The 20,526-nt window shown below is 37.1% G+C and overlaps 1 protein-coding gene and 1 long non-coding RNA gene across 2 annotated transcripts; one reads left to right on the plus strand and one right to left on the minus strand.

The window, feature by feature from the left end:
* The first annotated feature begins 267 nt into the window (after nt 1–267).
* LOC130986766 (probable LRR receptor-like serine/threonine-protein kinase At3g47570) lies at nt 268–3,478 on the plus strand. The gene is made up of 2 exons (XM_057910283.1): nt 268–2,992; nt 3,086–3,478. The coding sequence occupies exons 1-2, from the start codon at nt 349–351 to the stop codon at nt 3,409–3,411; spliced, it is 2,970 nt and encodes a 989-aa protein (XP_057766266.1). The 5' UTR covers nt 268–348; the 3' UTR covers nt 3,412–3,478.
* A 13,696-nt stretch (nt 3,479–17,174) lies between these two features.
* On the minus strand, nt 17,175–19,010 carry LOC130986815 (uncharacterized). The gene is made up of 3 exons (XR_009089406.1): nt 18,843–19,010; nt 17,649–17,733; nt 17,175–17,564 (listed from the first exon to the last, which is right to left on the minus strand). It is a non-coding gene; the product is annotated as an uncharacterized LOC130986815 (long non-coding RNA).
* Nucleotides 19,011–20,526: the final 1,516 nt, after the last annotated feature.

Consider the following 20,526-nt stretch of genomic DNA (forward strand, 5'->3'; position numbering starts at 1 on the left):
ATACATTTAACTATAAATTTGAATCAACTAAAAACAGTTATGAATTTGAATTCAGATATTTAAGGTTTCATGGCAATTAGTTTCATACAAATATATGTTTTTTAATAATAAAAAAATTATCTTGTAAAAAATACTAAAATTTATTACCAAAAATTAAATTTACAAAAAAGTAAAAGTTATAATTAGGAAATAATCAGCCAAAAAAAAAAACATTTACTTAAAAATCAACATTATAATAAAAAACGCCAAGCGGATATACTTGTTCCTAACTAATAAGGTCAAACTAAGCTGCATTACAAAACTATCGAAAAAGAAACTATCTTTATTACCTAAACCAATAATCAAAAGATGATGGCAAAATTCATGACGATTCTTCCTCTATCAATCTTCTTCTTCTTCCTCATTTTCCCTCCACCTGCATTATGTTCCACTAATCAAACAGACCAACTCTCATTACTCGCCATAAAATCAAGCCTTCAAGATCCACAAGGAGCTCTCACCTCATGGAACCAAACACTCCCTCTCTGCAGCTGGAAAGGCATCCAATGCCGCGGCGGCAGAGTCGTCGCTCTAAACTTGACGTCTCAAGGCCTCGTCGGCAACCTCTCCCCTCACGTAGGTAACCTCTCTTCTCTCACTACCATCCTCCTCAGAAACAACTCTTTTCAAGGCCCAATTCCTGCAGAAATCACTCTCTTAAGTAGCCTTCAGATTCTTGATTTCAGCAACAACTCTTTCATGGGCGCAATACCCACAAACTTGTCCCAATGCACCAACCTTGTGCGGCTTGCTCTCACCAGGAATCTCCTTTCCGGAACCATACCAATTGAACTAGGTTTCTTGCCCAAACTCGACGATATATCCTTTACAAGAAACCAAAATATTTCTGGGCCTATCCCTTCATCCTTTGGTAACCTAACTACGCTCACAAGCCTCTCATTAGGATCATGCAGCTTGGCCGGAGAGATCCCCGAATCACTCGGCCGCCTCCGTCGCCTCGCCTTTCTTCAACTGAGTGAGAATGGTTTCACTGGTAGTATTCCTCATGCTCTGTTTAATTTATCTGATATGATATACTTTGATGTTTCTGTTAACCATTTTGAAGGAGTTCTTCCTTCTACTATTGGTTTCACACTTCCTAATCTTGCTGTCCTACTTCTTGAGCGCAACCAATTTAGTGGGCCAATTCCTAGTTCCATTTCAAATGCTTCATTGATTGAGTGGATCATTTTGTCCTCCAATCAGTTTACTGGACCTATACCAAATCTTGAGAGGCTCACTCTGATCCAAGATTTCTTCTTACATTCAAATCTAATTGAAGATGATATCAGCTTCATTTCATCATTGACAAATTCCACCAAGTTAGAGCGATTTGATGTTAGTGAGAACATGTTGAGTGGTTCTTTGCCGGAATCCTTAGCTAACTTGTCCATTCCTATCAATATGTTGTATATACACAAGAATCAAATACATGGAAACATTCCTGTTGGCATTGGAAACCTTATCAATCTTGAAGTGGTTGATCTTTCTGACAATCTTCTTGATGGCCTAATTCCCATGTCAATATCAAAGCTCTCAAATTTGCATAACCTTTTTATGGGAAGAAACAGATTCGCAGGCGAACTGCCATCACTATTTGGAAACTTGACTCTTTTGAGTAGATTGCAGCTAGATGGCAATGAGCTTTCTGGAAATGTGCCTTCAAGTCTTGCCAACTGCTCCAACTTGTTAGAGTTAGACCTCTCTGATAACAACTTCACTGGTTTGATCCCTCAAGAAATCATGAGGCTTTCATCTATTTCCATTGTCCTTAATCTCTCTCACAATGCTTTTGTGGGATCTATTCCATATGAAGTTGGTTCTTTGAGAAATCTCGCGTCTTTGGACTTGTCTAGCAATAGACTGTCTGGACCGATTCCCAGCTCTTTAAGCAGCTATGTGAGCTTGCAACAGCTCTACCTCGATGACAATTTACTCGAAGGAGAGGTTCCTGCAGGAATGAGTTCTTTGATGGGCTTGCAAGAGTTGGATCTATCGCATAATAATCTGTCTGGTCCGATTCCAACATTTTTGGGGAATTTGAAGCTCAAGAAGCTCAATTTGTCCTTCAATAAGCTACACGGAGATGTTCCAACAGGAGGAGTATTCAAGAACAGGACTTCAGTTTCTCTTGATGGAAACCAAGGACTTTGTGGTGGAACTGTGGAGTTAGCCTTTCCTCCTTGCAAAGGAGTGAAATCTAATTCCAACTTGTCAACTTTGTTGAAGATCTTGATCCCAATATTTGTTATAGGAGGCTTATGCATTGTGATTTTAGTATTCCTCAAGTGCAAGAAAACAGAAAATCCCCCTCCTATTGTTTCATCTGATGATACCATTGGTGCCCAATTACTGAAGCTTTCTTATGCAGATCTCCTAAAAGCAACAAGTGGATTCTCTGAGAGTAACTTGGTTGGTTTCGGGAGATTCGGGTCCATTTACAAAGCGATCCTTGATGACGATAAAGACACAACTGTAGCAGTCAAAGTACTCAATCTTGATGTTAGAGGGGCCTCAAAAACTTTCATGGCAGAATGCAGAGCATTGGGAAGCATAAGGCATAGGAATTTGGTGAAACTACTAAGTGTTTGTGATAGTCTGGATTTTCAAGGCAAGAATTTCAAAGCATTGGTTTATGAGTTCAAAGTTAATGGGAGTTTGGAGCAATGGTTGTACAATGATGAAAAAAGTGGTGAGGATTTTAAGTGTCTTAGCATAATCCAGAGGCTTAATATTGCATTTGATATTGCTCAGGGGATTAAATACCTTCACTTTGGTAGTGGTTCAACTATTATTCATGGTGATTTGAAACCAAGCAACATTCTGTTGGATGATGATATGGTTGCTTGTGTTGGTGATTTTGGATTAGCTAAGATTGTCTCAAACATACTTCCATCACATGAAAGCAATAGTTCAATTGGGATTAAGGGCACCTTAGGCTATGTCCCTCCAGGTACATATCTATTTATTTATTTATTTTATCATTTTCTTGTCACAAGTTAGTTCATTTTATGTTGGAATTTTAATTTAATTTTTTTGTGTGTAGAATATGGGACGTGTGAGTCGATTTCTATGCAAGGGGATGTGTATAGCTACGGAATCATTCTTCTGGAGATGTTCACAAATAAAAGACCCACGGATGATTTATTTGGTGATGATCAAAATCTGCACAGATTTGTGAGCTCTGCTTTACCAGATCGAGTAATGGAAATTGTTGATCCACAATTTGAGATAGGAGCATTGAAGATGAAGTGTATAGCTCGTGTTTTAAGCATTGGAGTGTCATGTTCGAAGGAGAATCCAAGAGATAGGATGCCAATTGCTCATGTTGTTAATGAATTGTCTGACATTCTAGACTTGTTTCGTAACTGAACAACTTTTTGGTTTTGTAATATTCAAAGTCTGTATTTCAATAAAAAAAAAGTTATTTGTGTGTAAATACATGAATATTTATTATTTATTATTTTGAATTTTATGTTTTGAATAAAAATGCACGAACTTTGTGTTTATTTGATTTTTCCCACGATCAAATTGTAACTGAATAAAAATTATGGGTTTCCTCAGGTGGAGTCCATAACTTTTTGTGATAGGTGGTAAATTTCTTTTTTAAATGGGCCATTAAAATAGATGGAAAAAAAAAGTGGGTCATTGTTAATGGGACAGAGAAGTACTAATTACCAACATTCAATAAAACTCAAAGCGCGTGTCTATCATAATATAGAAATCCTTAATGTTTCTTTCATCCCACAAAAAGATGTAATTTGGTAATTACTCTCAATTGAATTTGGGTTGGCATCTGGGTACGAAGATCGTCAGACACGCTTGAAAGAGTGTCGTCCCAATCTCTATCAACAAAATTATAATCCCACTTTTAATTTTATAAAATTCTAGAACTAAATAAACATATAAAATCAATAAAAGTATTGGAACTGAAGTAGCAAAGTGATACAGTGTATGAATCAATTAATTGAGATACGATCTCCGTACAAGCCCACTCGGGAAAGATAAACAAGTTTAGACAATAAAGCAACTGAATAAGAAACTCAATTTTCAAACCTTTGACAATGAAGCAAGTGGAGTTGTTTTATTGTTCTTGAATACTGAAACTTATACAGAAAAATCCCAACTTTAAAAAAGAAAATAAATTTAGTTTATTTATGTGGCTTGAGTTTGATGTTGTTAACGGCAGCAGCGGCAATATCTCTGCTCACACTAACACCACAGCAGCCGTTGGCGCAATCATATGCAGGACCATTAGGACTTCTTACCTCAACTTCCCCAGCTGATTATAACAAGAAAAGAAAAATTAATATAAAGTGGATGCCATCTTTTGTAGAAGATTAATAAATCTATAATCAAAGAAAGTAAGATGATAGTTGAGCACGCATGCCCTATGAAAAACTTCCTCCATAATCCCTCTGTAAAATGTATCAACGGTAACTTTCCATCGATAATTTTTTACCGACGTTGAAATATATGACGTTCATTTTCTATCGATAATATCTCGGTAAATGTCAAAGAAAAATAAATTGAATGCCTTCAATTCATACATACGTAATTGCATTAATTCCCATTTATCTTCTATGATTTATGATTCTTGATTCTTGGGTTTGAGATTAATTGTTGATTTTGCATGCATAATTCTAGTATATTTTGCATGCATAGTTATTGGGTTTGAGATTGTTGATTTCAGCAACAACTCTTTCATGCGTGAAATATCAATGCTTCTGGCAAACTAGATTTTCAATCTAAACCGGGCATCTTAATTTTTTGGCTACTCAACTGGTCAAAGTGCTTATTGGTGCTATGATCCAGAAACAGGGCATCTTTACATTTCTAATTTGTAGGAAGTTGTTAATTTACTTTATAAGTTTTTGAAGTCATGAGCTGACTGGTTATTATATTCATGTTATGATTTTTTCATAGATAAGAATCTGACTCGCTCAATAGAATGGTAGTTTTCTGGAATTCTGACAGATTTTGGATTGGGCTGCTTTTGAAATCTATGCATGACCCACTTTCGTGCTACTGCAACTTGGTCCAAAACTTACCAATTGGGCTTGGGTTTGGATTTAATTGGCCTCGTGCCTTTGACACCTCTAAATTTTCACTTGCATTCAGAGTTTAGAGAATTATTTTTCATCTCTAGAGCTATTATATCAAATCAAATTTTGATAATATTCTAATAAAATCTTGTCACGTCAGTCTCAGGATCCTTCATATCATCTCTCCCTACAAGTCTACAACTACAAATAAGGGCATGATACTAGTTCAAAGACATTGCAACTCATAATGGAAGAACTTGATCAAGAATTGGAGAATAAGTTTATTTTTACGAAATTATATATCTTTCATATTTAAGGTGTCTCAATGAGATTAAAGAACATTTTCTTTTTGTGCGCAGTACATTCTTCGTCGAATGTCTCTAAACTTGCATTTAATTGAGACAATCCCTCAATTAAAGTTATAAAATTCAAAGAAAATTCGATGATCAATTGAAAGATAAGAGTCCGATCATTATACAGAGATTGCATTATCCGCAGCCGATGCCTCCAAAATCCCCAAGATTAAAAAAGAAAGTTAATAAATTTAATTTATTTATGTGGCTTGAGTTTCCTGTTGTTAACGGCAGCATCGGCAATATCTGCTCGTACCACCACAGCAGCCGTTCAGGCAAGCATATTCACGAGGGCCATCGAGACTTCTTAGCTCAACTTCCTCAGCTGATCATTATAAGAAAAATAAATAAATATATATACACTTAATTAATATAAAGTGGATCAAACGTATTGCAAATTGTAATAGTTAGAAGATTAATTAATAAATCTACAACAAAAGAAAGTAAACATGATAGTTGAGCACGCATGCAGCATGCCCTACGAAAAACTTCCTCGGTAAAATGTATCGACGATAACTTTTCCTCGATAATTTTTTACCGACGTTCATTTTCTATCGATAATCTCTGCCTCCATGCAATTCATACATACGTATATAATTGTATTAATTTTAAAAGAAAGAAGGTGCTTACATGGCAGTAGTGTATTGGATGTCTGAGCGAGTAGTCTTGTAGCATCTGCAACTTCCGAGGAAATGAGAAGCACCATTACTATCAAAACACCCATAAATAATACATTTATTTTGGAAACCATTTTCTGCTCTACAAATTAATCTGTATGAGAAGGCTATGTGTTTTCCACATGTACACCACACTATTTATACTTATAGATAACTTCTTCAAGCAATATATAGAACGTGTCTTTTATATGATTTACGAGTTTGACATCTTCAAGCGATGAAGGTATTAGTTTCTTAATGTATATAATATGTCTGATTTGTTTTGACATAACATAAGAATTTATTTATTTATTTCTTTTCAAAAAGAATTCTGATTATAATACAAACTTCTCCCGCCATATAGAAACTATTAATTAATAATGCTTCTTTATGCATATAATGATACTTTCTTTTATTTCAAAATATTTCTTTATACATACATTCCTCTTTACATAACGGTGGAAAATCGTTTAAGGATTATTCTTTATATATTATATACATAAAAAAAGCATGAAAGAAACATGTATGCATAAAACTATACTCCTATGTGCATGAAAATCAATTAATTTGAATAATCCATTTAATGACCAAAAGTTACTTGTATAAGAATAATTTACACCAGAACCAAAGTATCATACTCCCTCCGTCCACAATTTAATGCCCTGTTTGGCTTTAAAAAACTGTCCACAAATTAATGCCCTGTTTTACTTTTTGTACCCTTTTACTCTCCTACTTTTTCTATATTTACTACCCTTTGCCACTAATGGACCCACCTTCAAACACCTTTTTCACTTTTATATTCTATATTTACTACACTTTATCACTTTATCACTTTATCACTTTAGTCAACTACCTTTATCACTTTAGTCAACTACCCTTATATTTCACCACAACACCTTTTTCAGCTTTCTTAGTCTCCGTGCCCACACCCAAATAGGGCATTAAATTGTGGACGGAGGGAGTAATTCTTATGTGCCTCGAACGAAATGAATAGGTCTGTAATTAAGGTGCCTAATCTCCAATATTATTTTTCTTTAAATTTCTGCTTTTTTCTTTCATGGTGTCGGAATATTTTTTTCGTCTTAAAGTTTAAATTAAGGTCTAATTTCCTTTGTTTGACAGGAGAAATCATATAAGGATGCGTTCTCTTTGATTGTAAATTTATCATGGGAAAACAAATGATAAACAAAATTTCACTCTTTAAATCTTTCTTTTCTTTTTCCACATTTCCTACTTGGCCCTTACTAATTCCTCATTTATACTACAAAGGAGGGATAATATTATCACATCATTTTTGGAGGGATAATATTATCCTTCTTTGTAGTATAAATGAGGAATGAGTAAGGGTCAAATAGGATATGTGGGAAAAGAAAGAAAAGATTTAAATGGTGAAATTTTGTTTATTCTTCATTTTTCCATGATAAATTTACAATCAAAGAGAACGGAACCTTATATTATAATTTTGGTGTAGATATATACCAACCCCACGGTTGGAAAATACTGTGAAGAGCTACCAACCCAAATGAAAGTTGTACAATATAGTAAACGAAATTTGAAAAAAAAAAAGAAAAAGAAAAGAAAGAATGAAAGAAAGAAAGAAAGATGAAGTCGCTCTTTCTCATTCCCATTGGTTCAATCAAAGACTGCGTTTGGTTAAAATGAGTTGAGTAGAGGCAGGCAATGGGTGTACGTCGTGGGAAATTTCCATGCTAAATGACGAATGTCTACTGCCCCAGTTGTACTTTTATTTTTTTGAAAGAAGGAAGATTGTAAATTAAGAATTAGACAAAGTCAATTTTTTTTTATTTTTTACAGAAATAGACAAAGTCAAATTCTTACGGTTGGATTAAGAAAATTAAGGGTCAAAGATGATACATTAATAAACATATATAGGGCGCGCGCATGTATATATATATAGGGAAACGTTCTAATGAGATCCCTTATATGTGGTGAGATCTTAGATTAATTTGTAAGTGTTGATTTAATGTATCGTATGACTGATATTTATCTGTAGGAGGAAATTTTTTACCAAGTTCAAATTTTGGAGGGAGCCAAAATTTTACAAAATATTTTGAATATTGTTATTCAATATTATATACTGTTTTATTCAACACTATATATTGCATTATTCATTAGTCTCACGATCTCACGAAAAATAGCAATCTTACTTAAACTTACCCCTATAATATATATAGGGGTGGGCTAAAATAAGAACACTTTTAAGTGTATAAAATAAGAACAAATCATGTCCATTAGATCTTCGTTGATCTTGTGGCTTGAAATTTACCTAATCAGAACATAATTCGTAACAAAAGAACTTCAGATTTGTGCATAAAATATTTCGTAACAAAAGTACTTTCAATTCGTAACAAGAAAAACATATGAATTGCAAGGAAAACAATTACGAATTTTGGATCTCCATATAATTTGATCTGGTCCATTAATTCACTATGATTTAATGGACAAGATTTGTTCATATTTTAGACACTTAAAAGTGTTTTTATGGTAGCCCACCCATATATATACACACACACATATATATATATATATATATATATATATATATATATATATATATATATAGGCCAAGGTTCAATGAAGAAGGCCTAAATGTAAGAAAGAAGAGAGAAGTAATCTCATCCGTTGATCTTATCTAATCTAACGGACATGATTTGTTCACGCCATGTTCAACGGATTTTTTCGTTGAACATATGGGGGGTCGAAACCCAGAACCCCCAAAAATATTATATATGTTCACGAATGTTCAACGAAAAAATCCGTTGAACATGGCGTGAACAAATCATATCCGTTAGATTAGATAAGATCAACGGATGAGATTACTTCTCTCTTCTTTCTTACATTTAGGTCTTTTTCATTGAACCTAACCCTATATATATATATATATATATATATATATATATATATATATATATAGGGGCCGGGGCCGCTCCAATGAGACCCCCTAATTTTAGTGAGATCTAGGGCACGATCTGGTGCGTTTATTTTATCAATCATATGGCTGATATTATATTTGGAGGGTGATTTTTTTCGCAGGGTTCAAATCCTGGAGGGAGCAGAATATTTTAAATTTTGTTATTCATCAGTATATACTGCATTGTTCATCAGTATATACGGCCCTGTTCATCAGTATATATGTCTTATTCATTACGAATTTTTTAAATTTTATTTTTCATCAGTATATACATCTTGTTCATTAGATATACGTTTTGTTCATTAGTATTATATGTCTTATTCATTGTACTCATGTTACACGAAAAACAGGGGGTCTCACTGGAGCGCGCCCCTATATATATATATATATATGGATGGGTTATACTGAGAATGCTATCTTTCGTGAGAAATTAATGAGAATGATTGCATAAGTCAGTGTATAGTGTTGCATAAGTTGCAGTATAATACTGCATAAATTTTTTACTTGAGTTCGAATCCTGGAGGGTGCGAAAATTTTATCTAATTAATTGAATTTCGTTATGTAGTCATTACAAGCAGCTTATGCAAATTACAAGCATTTTATTCAACATATATATTGGCTTATGTAATAATTCTTCATTCTCACTACATTTGTCCATTCTCATTTATCTTCATCCCTATATATATATATATATATATATCTATATATATATATATAGGGGAGAGCTAAAATAAGTACACTTTTTAAGATATATAATAAGAATAATTTTCAGTACTTAGATCATCAATATCTACGATTGATTCATCATCATGTTGGATGAATTCATGGTCCTGAGTTCGAATCTCAAAAGTAGCAAAAATTTATTTTTCGCAATTCATACATTTATACAGCAAATTAATACATGTTCTACATAAAATTCATACGTTTTTTTAGTTCTTATTTCTTATTTTAAGAGGTGCTCTTACAATATAGCCCTTTCATATATATATATATATATATATATATATATATATATATATATAGATCTTCTTCTCTTATATATTATATACATAGATTCAAATTTGAACCACATATTATGTTTATGTGGACACATAAAAAGCTCGATACGTGGAAAAGGTCTTCCAAGACCATATATATATATATATATATATATATATATATATATATATATATATAGGGTTAGCTTCTATGGAGACCACTCCCTTACATAGAGAACAAAGATCAAATCTTGTGCGTCGATCTTGCTTAATCTAACGGTTCATATAATTTCATGATTTGATTTTTGATGTAATTAAATATTGGTTGATTAAATCCACTGAAATCTGGGATCACGTTGTATAAATCCCGGAAATTTCGAAACTTCCTGTTATGGGACCTGATCCGTCAATGAACATAATATGTGAACATTATTAAGTTAATTTGTTTTCCTACGAAAATATCGACGGACATTAGTATGTTCATTTATTTTTTACGAACATATCAACGAAAATTAGTATGTTCATTTGTTTTTTTACGAAAATATCAACGAACATTAGTATTTTCTACGAACATATCAATGAACATAATATGTGGATGCATTATTCACGTAACAAACTCTTCATCAAATTAATATTCCATAAACAAAAGATTTGATTGTCTATATCTATGACAATTAACAAAAATATCAAATCTTCACAAGATGAATCATCACCCTTGGATATACCAAGATCGACGCACAGGATTTGGTCTTCGTTCTTCGAATTAAATATCTATTTTCGATTCGGGCCGTTCGGGCTAAAAATGTTCAACTCTAACCCTCCTTTTTTATTGGTCTATTTTGCTCGACCCATCGGTTTCGAACTTTTTTTGACATCCCTATACATTTTAGTATTTAACTATAGGGATAGTTGAATTTAATTATATGCTTATTGTATTCAAACAACTTTATGTAATATATATTTTTATTTTTTTTGGATGGCCACCAACACGGAGCGCAAGTTAGGTGTGCTCGCCTCCTGTGCGGTCGTTGTCACCTGCTCCTCGTTTCTATTTTCCACCGTATAGCTCACATAAATGACTGACTTAGTCACAGGGCGCCGATTTTTGATAGAGAAAAGAGAAAGAATGACGATGATTTAAGAAAAAAGAGTAGATCTGGATTTAGGGCCGCCGCCACATGCTCCTCGTCTCTATTCTCCATCGAACAACTCGGGCCAATGACTGACTTAGACGCATAATGCCGATTTTTGTTGAGGAAGATAAAGAACTGCCCCGATTTGGGGGGAGATAGAAAGAGAGCAAATATAGATCTAGGGTTTAGGATTGTGCAAATTAAATTTGTGCAAGTATGTGATATATATTGAAGAAAATATGTGTTTCAGCCGACATTAGCAACACCACGTCGCCACTATTGCCACCTTATACCGTCTGCACTCAGATGTAATAAGAACAACACCTACAATAGATAAACTGCAGATTGCAGGAAAAGAGAGAAGATGTGCAGTAAATTAATGAATTAAGAATTATCCATACATATTTGTCACTACAAAAAAAACGCCGAAATACCAGCGGCGGAGCTCCGGCCGGTAATTACCGGTGGCACAATGATGCGTCTTCGACTTTTGGGCCATTTGGCCCTATTTTTCTCTTTCTTTTCTTTTGTTTGAGTCGTCTAGGGGAGAAAACATGTATTCAGGAGGGGAAAGCTCGGAAAAGGGAATATGCACGAAATATGATCAGAATGGGCATTACCGGAACAAAACTATCCAAGCTTCAAGAAGTGAAACTTACCAGGAAGAGAGCTCGGCGAAGTACTCCTCAGAACCATTCGAGGCGCGGGAATCTCCAAAGTGTACCACCTGGTGTGAGGCTAACCGAAGGAAACAGTTGGTAAGGCCATAACAACAGTCGCAGTCAACACAGATGAGCTATATGATGTGTGTATTTTAGCTACCTAGTTTAGTGTGCGTTTTGCCGTGGTTTCATGTGATATTACATGTTTTGCTATGTTTTGGCGCAGGAATGAGAAGAATTGGAGATAGAGCTGCTAATTGGAAGAAAGTGGAGAAAGAAGAATTTGCGATGGGATTTGACGTGAAGATGGAAGAAAGTAGAGATTGGGCTTTTAATTTACTTGTTATATTTTTTAGGAAGCCCAAAACTCTTAATTTTATTTTGAGTATTAATTAAGTTTAGGGCCGAAACCCATGTTATTTTGGTTTAAGCGGCATAGTTAGGGATTTATTTCCTTATTTTGGTGTTAGGGCCGCATAGTTAGGGATATATATATTAGTTTTAGGTTTAACTTTACATTAGACATACACATACATTTTTACTCAGCCGCAACATTGGACGAAGGATTATTAGGTTTTGACTTTTTGATTAGTTTCTACACATTAACTTTTACACTCAGCCGCAACTTGGAGATAGAATAGCAGTTGATATTATTTTCATTCCATGCAACCTTAAACTTCATGCAATTTTAATTCATACGTCTTTTAGTATTAGAATTCCCTCATTGCTTTTACATTTTAATTCTTGCTTTGGAGATTGAGAAGATTGCGGCTGGAACTTGGATCGAGGCAGACGAATTCTCTTCAATTTGGTTCAAGTTGATTTAATTTCTTGCAAAATTATTTTCGTTAATTTGCTTTTATTATTTATTATGTTTTATTTTATTTATTTGATTGTTTTTATTTTAAGCATGAGTAGCTAATTCTTTTAATTCGGCGAGAATAATGAAACTCTAATTTAATGATCTGTGAGACCTAATTGGTTTAAAATTGATTCCTATTGATTCCGATTAATTCCTAGGTTCCAAGATAATTCTGATTTTATTTAAGCCTGATCAACTTAGATTAAATTGGATTAAGGTCAATTAGTTCCTGCCAATCCGTAATTGTTGGAATTGGACTAATTAGTGATACAACTACCATGTTCGTAGTAGAAATTAATTGGTATATTAATTATTACTAGCATCTCTAGGATAATTGATATAAATTGGGTTCCTTCATCTTAATGCTATTAGAATATTAAATCTAGGTCTGGCGTCTCCAGCTAGGTTATATTTTAATAAGAGAAATAAGCAGGTCTGGCGTCTCTAGCTGTTTATCGACACCGTAAGTACGAATTGGGGTACGTCCGTTGCGTTTCACGGTATCCTATAACTGGTTGGTTGATAGGGATTAATTAATTATTGCGTCAATGATCAGAGTTTGAATTAGAGTGGATTTATTTGAGCCGAATTACCCTTTTTATTGATTTAATTCAAGAGTATTTTATTTGATTAAATTCTGCGTTTTTAGTTTAATTAACTCCTTTTAAAATTAAGGCGTGGTGGCATCACCGATTTTCTAGACTTAGGGATTTGAATGGTTTTATCTGCTCTCTGTGGGATCGACCCTGCTTATCACGATACTAATTTATTTTGATAATTCTGCAGGAATTATTTTGGTGGGATACGACGTCCACCAAATTGGCGCCGTTGCCGGGGAGCGGTGTTAATTAATTCTTTTCCCTTTGTCTATTTTTTTTTTCTTTGTTTATGAGCAGATCGTCCAAGCCGAACCTCCTTTACGATAGTGAAATTGAGAAGACCGCGAAGAAGCTAAGGAAGGAGGCAAAGGCGAGGAAGCTACTAGATCTGCTGGATTCGCAGGCTGACCTTCCCGTTCGACAAGAACAGTTCGTCGAGGAGAAATCCAGTTCTGTAGCTGCGGAAGAGGTTCTGTTTGCCCAAACAGACCCCGACTCGGAGACAGAATCAGACTGTGAAGAAGAAATCGACTCAATTTCGGTTGCAAGTACTGAGAGTGACATGGCTGACGATCCGAGACTGTGCGATCTCTCCAGCCACGAAGCTGATGACCCCCCAACTCCGATCCGGATGCCGGCGGCTGCTACTGCTATAGAAATTAAGCTGGGATTGCTTAATGTTCTTCCTAAGTACTACGGGAAGAAAGGAGAAGATCCATATAATTTCCTGAGCGAATTCATCAAGATCTGCAAGGTACAGAAGCGTCCTACTGGAGTAACGGAGGAACACTTCAGATTAGCTGCTTTTCCCTTCACCATGACAGCAGAGGCGAACTCTTGGTTCGCGAGTCTCCCACCGTATTCTATCACTACATGGGCGGAGATGAAAAGGCTATTCCTGGAGCACTTTTTCCCTCCCACCAAGATGAACGCGCTAAAGAAGGAGATCAGTGGTGCAAAGCAGGAGTATGATGAATCGTTGAGCGCCTACTGGACCAGATTTAGGAGATTGGTGGATAGTTGCCCAAACCACAAGTTTTCTGAGGGTGATTTGTTGCAGTATTTCTACCAAGGGATGACCGTTGACACTAAGAATTTGGTGAACTCAGCAAGTGGAGGGGGATTTTCCCAAAATACGGTGAGTGAAGCCAAACGATTAATTCAACACTTGGTGGAAGCTACGAGGGAATATGAGGAGCCGCGCATGCAACTGCTCAAGAAAGCTGCTCAAGCTAGTTCATCAGATTTTGAGGAGAAGTTCGAAGCAAGGATGGGGAAATTGGAGAAAATGTTGAGTACTGTGGTGGAGAAGGTTGCAACCGCTGGACAACCGACAGAAAAACCATGTGGAGCATGCGGTAATTCAGGCCACACGAGTTTGCAATGCACAGGGGATGAGGAAGAGTATCAAGCCCATGCAAATTCTTCCCACAATTTTTACAGCTGTGATGCGCCACTGCCCCATTTGCCCAAACGGGACCAGTACGCGAACAATCATAATGCTCCATGGAGAAACCATCCCAATTTCCGATGGAGAGATCCCGAGCCGAAGCAACCACCAACGATGCAGCACCCACAGCAGCAAAACTACCGTCCTCCACATCAAAGGACGGGGTATCAAGCTCCACAAGCTTAGCAACATCCTCCCGAGAAGCAAGGCAAGTCACTTGAGGAGATGATGGCGGATTTGATTGGCAACCAGCAATTTCTGCAAAATAATGTGCAACAACTTCAACAATCTCAAGCCGAGCAGAAGGTGCAAATCGAGGGACTATCTCGTCAGATGTCTCAGCTCGCCACATCCATGAATCAGCTTAAGGGAAATAATGGAGCTTTGCCATCTCAAGTTCATGTGAATCCCAAGGAGAATGTCAACAAGATCACCTTGAGGAGTGGTACAGAGTTGGACGGACCGACAACCCAGAACTCTCAAGATGGACCGCAGGTAGATTCTGGAGTCGAATTTCGTGTGGAGGAATTCGAGCGTTCTGTTGGCGCAAAGGATTCGGTCATTCAGCAGACAGAACAGCCCCGTTTGGCCAAACAGAGCAAGAGGCCGACAGCTGAGCAGAAGGGGAAAGGAGCAGCACTTGAATCCAACGAAGATGAGCAGACCAAGGTCTCTAAACCTTTGAGCTTACATGATCCCAAGGTTGCAACATCAGTCCCCTTTCCAGGAAGATTGGCGAGGAAGAAGCCGGAAGAGGAACTCATTGATTTTGTGAAGATCTTTGGCAAACTTGAAGTGAATCTTCCATTCTTGCGCCGTCGCCGGAGGCCGGTGGCTCTGCCTCCCCTTGTCCTCTCCTCAACCTCTCTCCCTCTTCCTCATCTCTAGCTCCCCATCGACCTCTCTCCCTCCTCCCTCGGTTGTTGCCTACCTTCTACCCCTCGCCGCGCCCAGCCGCGGCCGCATCCCCTTTTCCGGTGACCCTCGCAGCCACCATTTCCTTCCCGGCGTCGCCCTCACCTTCCTTCTCTCTCCTGGCCGATAGCAGCACCACCATCGCCGCCCTTGCGTTGACAGCGGCGCTGCCCAGGTGCCTTCTCCCTCCTCCCGATCAGAAATGCACCGCAGCAGCCGAGTCCATAGCGCCGCCGCCCCTGCCTCTCTCCGCCGGCCGCCGTGGCGCATGCAGCGCACGGCGCCGACTCCCCTCTTCTCTGTCCCTATTCTATGCCACGAACTCCCACCTCCAGTTTCTTCTCCTATTTTTCCTTTTCTGTGTAATTAGTAATATCTCTGTTCTATTTGATTTCCTTATGGAAATTACAGAAAATAGTTTCAATGATATGTATGCAAGTTTGGAAATAAAACAAGAATTTCTTTTGTGGGAGTTTTGGCTGCTGCGTTTTTGCAAGACAAGAGAATAACTTGGATTTTGCTGAATTAAAAAATCAGGAAAAGAACTTATCATAGTGTGAAAGAGCAGAAAATGAAGTTACCGGAAAGAGAAATCTGCTTGCTGTGTAAAAATTATGATTTGTAAGTTACAGAGCTAGGAATAAGATGAATAAATATGATGCAAAAACAATGGCGGTGATGAAGATGGATGTGGATAAAAAAATAAGTAAGGCGGCTGTTTGATGCTTGGGTGCTACGGTTAATACGTGGGGATTTAAAGTCCACAAAATTAAACTTGAAGCAAACTTAGTTAAATCTCTAACAGAATTAAAATAAAAATTTATATTTAATATAATAGCTAATGTTTTAAAATTATGCAAAGTTACATAAATATATATTCGGCCCAACATCATAAATCTGGTCCAATATAAATAAGCTATAATTTATTGAGGCCCAAATTCATATTAAAAGAATATTTAGGAAAATAAATTTCTATTTTTATAGGTATAATTTATAGTTCAAAGTCACATCTAACTAGGGGCGCGACTAGATTCATCACAAACTCGACTAATATATATATATTAATAACTCGAAACTATAATAATTTTCAAATAAAAATTGCAAAGGAAGTAAACGGTTTTGGGCTGTGACAAACCTACCCACTTAAAAAAATTTCGTCCTCGAAATTTAACCATTTATAGCTGCAATAATCTTCAACATAATAACTTGAATACTGAACTTTCTCATAATAACTTGCATAATGAACTTGAACTTTCTGATAATACTTCAATCATTGCAGCAAAACTCAACATACTTTCAACGTAAATAATTTATACTCATCCCCATAAAAATATTTTGAAATACATTTACCTTGAAATCGGAGCGCGTAGTGGTCGAATGCCTTTCTAACACAAATGCCTTGAAAACATTTTAAGAAAAAATTTATTTTGCAGAGTCTACAGGAAAGTAGACCTGCTCTGATACCACCTTGTGACACCCAAATCCATTTTAAATTTACATGAAAACGCACGCGGAAAAACTATGAATATAAATAAATATATAATGTGAAAATAAAGAAATAAATATCTTATTTTAAAATATTTTACTAAACATAACATTTTTAAGTAAAACTAAATTCAAAATATTCGATTCGCCATTCGACCTTCCACGCGCCTCCGGCCTTTAAAAACCTGAAAATGTTGAATATGGGATGAGCATACAGGGTACACTCAGTGTGGGAACATGCAATCATTGTCCACGTTAATAAAATGAGAATCACATATGATCAATACATTCGTAACTGAAAGTCGCACTGTGGCATACCAAGGACCTTTCCGTCCTGGACCGATTGAGCCGGCCCCTGGCGACTGGTTGCAACCATAACTGTAACATGAAATCGCATTGTGGCATACCAAGGACGGTGAAGTCCTGGACCCATTGAACGGGCCCCTAGCGATATAACTGAATTTACAACACATATGGAAAACACATAATATTAAAATGGACAAAGATTAACCACAGCATGTACTGAAATAAATCCCACACCTGAATTTTGAACTTGAACTTGAACTTCAACTTGTATGCTAACTTGAGTAAATCAAATAAAAGTAACGTCCTAGTCGCGCCGCACCTAATAAGATAAATTCAAATAATAAAATATAAGGGCCTAATTGAACTTTAAAAATAATAATAGTAGTTTAAATCTTAAGAATTTATTATCATAAAACCATTTAAAAATCATTGTCTAATAGATTATAAAAAGGTTTGGGCTCAATATTTAATTAAAACTAAATTTAAATTAATAATGCAAGCCCAAATATGACATTCTTTGTAAAATAATATGCAAATGCATGCCTTTTGAAAAAAAATAAATAAATTAGTGCAATAGTTAATCAAATTATAGCCCAATCATTTAAGAAATTGAGCCCATTAACTTAAAACCAAACTAAGCCCAAAGCCCATTTCATTTCCCCATTTCCCCTACTTTTAACTCTCATTCTCCAACACACCCACACAACTCACGCAGCTCCCATTTCCCTTCTCCCTCTTTGCCGCTCACTCTCTCTCGCTCTCTGTGCCCTCCTGCCGCCGCCACCGGACGGCAGCGCCGTCCCCGGAGGCCGGCGGCTACGCCTCCTCTCTCCTTCCCTTCGACCTCTCTCCTTTCCTCACCTCTAGTCTCTCTCTCACTCTTCCCCCACCGCACCCAACAGCAGCGTCCACCCTTCTCCGGTGACACCTCCGCCAGCCACCGCCACAACCACGCTTCTCCCTTGTCGCTCGCCCGGCTAGCAGCAGCACCGCCATCGCCGCCCCTGCGTCGACAGCAGCACAGCCCAGCCGCCGTCCCTCCTTTTCCAGATCTAGCACCGCCCATCCGCCTCCTCCCTTTGTCCGACCGGAACAGCACAACGGCGGCGGCCGAGGCCACCGCACCACTGCCCCTTCTTCCTTCCGCCAGCCGCCGCCTTCCGCCAGCAACAGCGCACGGCGGCGCTATTCTATGCCACAACCCCCTTTCCAGTTCATTCTTCTATTTCTACTTTTCCTTTTGTAAAAACAGTGAATATGAATTCTATTTCGATTTCTTCTCAATTTAATACTTGTATATGCATGTTTGAATTTACAAGAATTTTGTGGGAGTTTGGTTGTTTTCTGACCAAGACAAACTGAAAGAAAGGTAAATATTTATGCATATGAAAACAATTATATAAGTTTTACAGAAATTTGTAAAATTACCGTTGAAGTCGGCAGTGAGAAATGGAAGTGGATTATATGGTGTAAGGAAATAGATGAGAAAAAGTCAGTTCATGCCAAGTTTGAAGATGATGGATTGAGGTTTAAATAGAGTGAAATTCGTAGGCTGCAAGACTTAAATTTAACTGGATTAAGTAAAATGGAATGCTTGTTCTTCAAGCTCACGAAAAGATAAGTGGTTGATCTTAAAATAGAGAATTGGTGGTTGAGAAGAAACCACGTAAATTGCTTTTGAAATTCAGATGATGGGCTCTCACTGGGCTCTTATTAAACTTTAGCCCAAAATATAGAAGAAGATGTGTAAATATTCCTTGACGGTCTAAATGTAGGAAATTACGTAAATATTTATATATATCTTTTGAGTCTAAAATGTTTATTGCTAAAATTATAATTTGTACTTTAAAATTATTCATCTAACTAGGGGCGCGACTAGATTCATCACAAACTCGACTGTTAGATATATATATTAATAACTCAAAAATATACTAATTTTCAAATAAAATTTGCAAAGGAAGTAAATGGTTTTGGGCTGTGACAATTTGTCTGGATTATCATGGAGAGAAATACACTTTTAGTATGGATGATGCCATGAAAACTCCTAATGATGCTGAAAATGCTTATTCTATTGATATGATTGACCCTCTCGTCCAAGAATTTCTTGAGACCGAATTCATGCAGGATAAGTTGGAGCTCACCATGATCAAGAGTTGGACAGATTTTGATGCTCAAGGGATGAACGATGCAGAGGTCAAGGAGTCCATCATGTCTCTTTATGCACAACCGGAGGTGGTCAGTTCGGGAAGCCAGTTCTGTTTGCCCAAACAGACACCGTACGACAGACCGCTGAGATCCGATGAAAAGCCGCCTGAACTGGAGCTCAAGCCTCTTCCTTTGAATCTGAAGTATGTCTACTTGGGGGACGCTGATACTCTTCCATTCATCATTAGCAGCGATCTGACCGCAAGCCAGGAGCAGCAGTTGATCACCGTGCTTAAGAGGCACAAGAAGGCGATTGGGTGGACACTAGCGGACATCACTGGTATAAGTCCTGACGTGTGTCAACATTACATCTTGATGGAGCCGGATGCTAAGCCTGTTAGAGACCCGCAGAGGAAGTTGAATCCGAACATGAGGGAGATCGTGCTTAAGGAGATTCTAAAGCTTCTCGCTTTGGGAATCATTTATCCTATCTCTGACAGCAAGTGGGTGAGCCCGATTCACATGGTGCCAAAGAAGTCGGGGTTGCAAGTGGTTGAGAATGAGAAGAATGAGTTGGTGCCGATGCGTCTTGTTACTGGATGGAGGATGTGCATCGATTACCGAAAGTTAAATGCAGCCACTCGCAAGGACCATTTTCCTCTACCGTTCATTGATCAGATGTTGGAGCGCCTAGCTGGACAATCATTCTTTTGCTTCTTGGATGGATATAGTGGCTATTTTCAAATTCATGTCAATCAAGAAGATCAAGAGAAGACGACCTTCACCTGCCCGTTTGGAACATATGCTTGCACGAGGATGCCGTTTGGATTGTGCAATGCACCTGGCACTTTCCAAAGATGTATGATGAGTATTTTTTCTGATTTGATCGAGAAGAGCATCGAGATCTTTATGGACGATTTTACAGTTTATGGAGCATCGTTTGAGGGCTGCCTTGACAATTTGGAGA

This window comes from Salvia miltiorrhiza, chromosome 5 (assembly GCF_028751815.1).
Source record: "Salvia miltiorrhiza cultivar Shanhuang (shh) chromosome 5, IMPLAD_Smil_shh, whole genome shotgun sequence".
Taxonomy (NCBI): domain Eukaryota; kingdom Viridiplantae; phylum Streptophyta; class Magnoliopsida; order Lamiales; family Lamiaceae; genus Salvia; species Salvia miltiorrhiza.

Excerpts from the sequence above, each read along its gene's own strand:
- LOC130986766 (XM_057910283.1), top strand. The coding sequence starts at position 349 with ATGATGGCAAAATTCATGACGATTCTTCCTCTATCAATCTTCTTCTTC. Across the intron at positions 2,993-3,085 it reads CTTAGGCTATGTCCCTCCAG|AATATGGGACGTGTGAGTCG; the intron begins GTACATATCTAT and ends TTTTGTGTGTAG.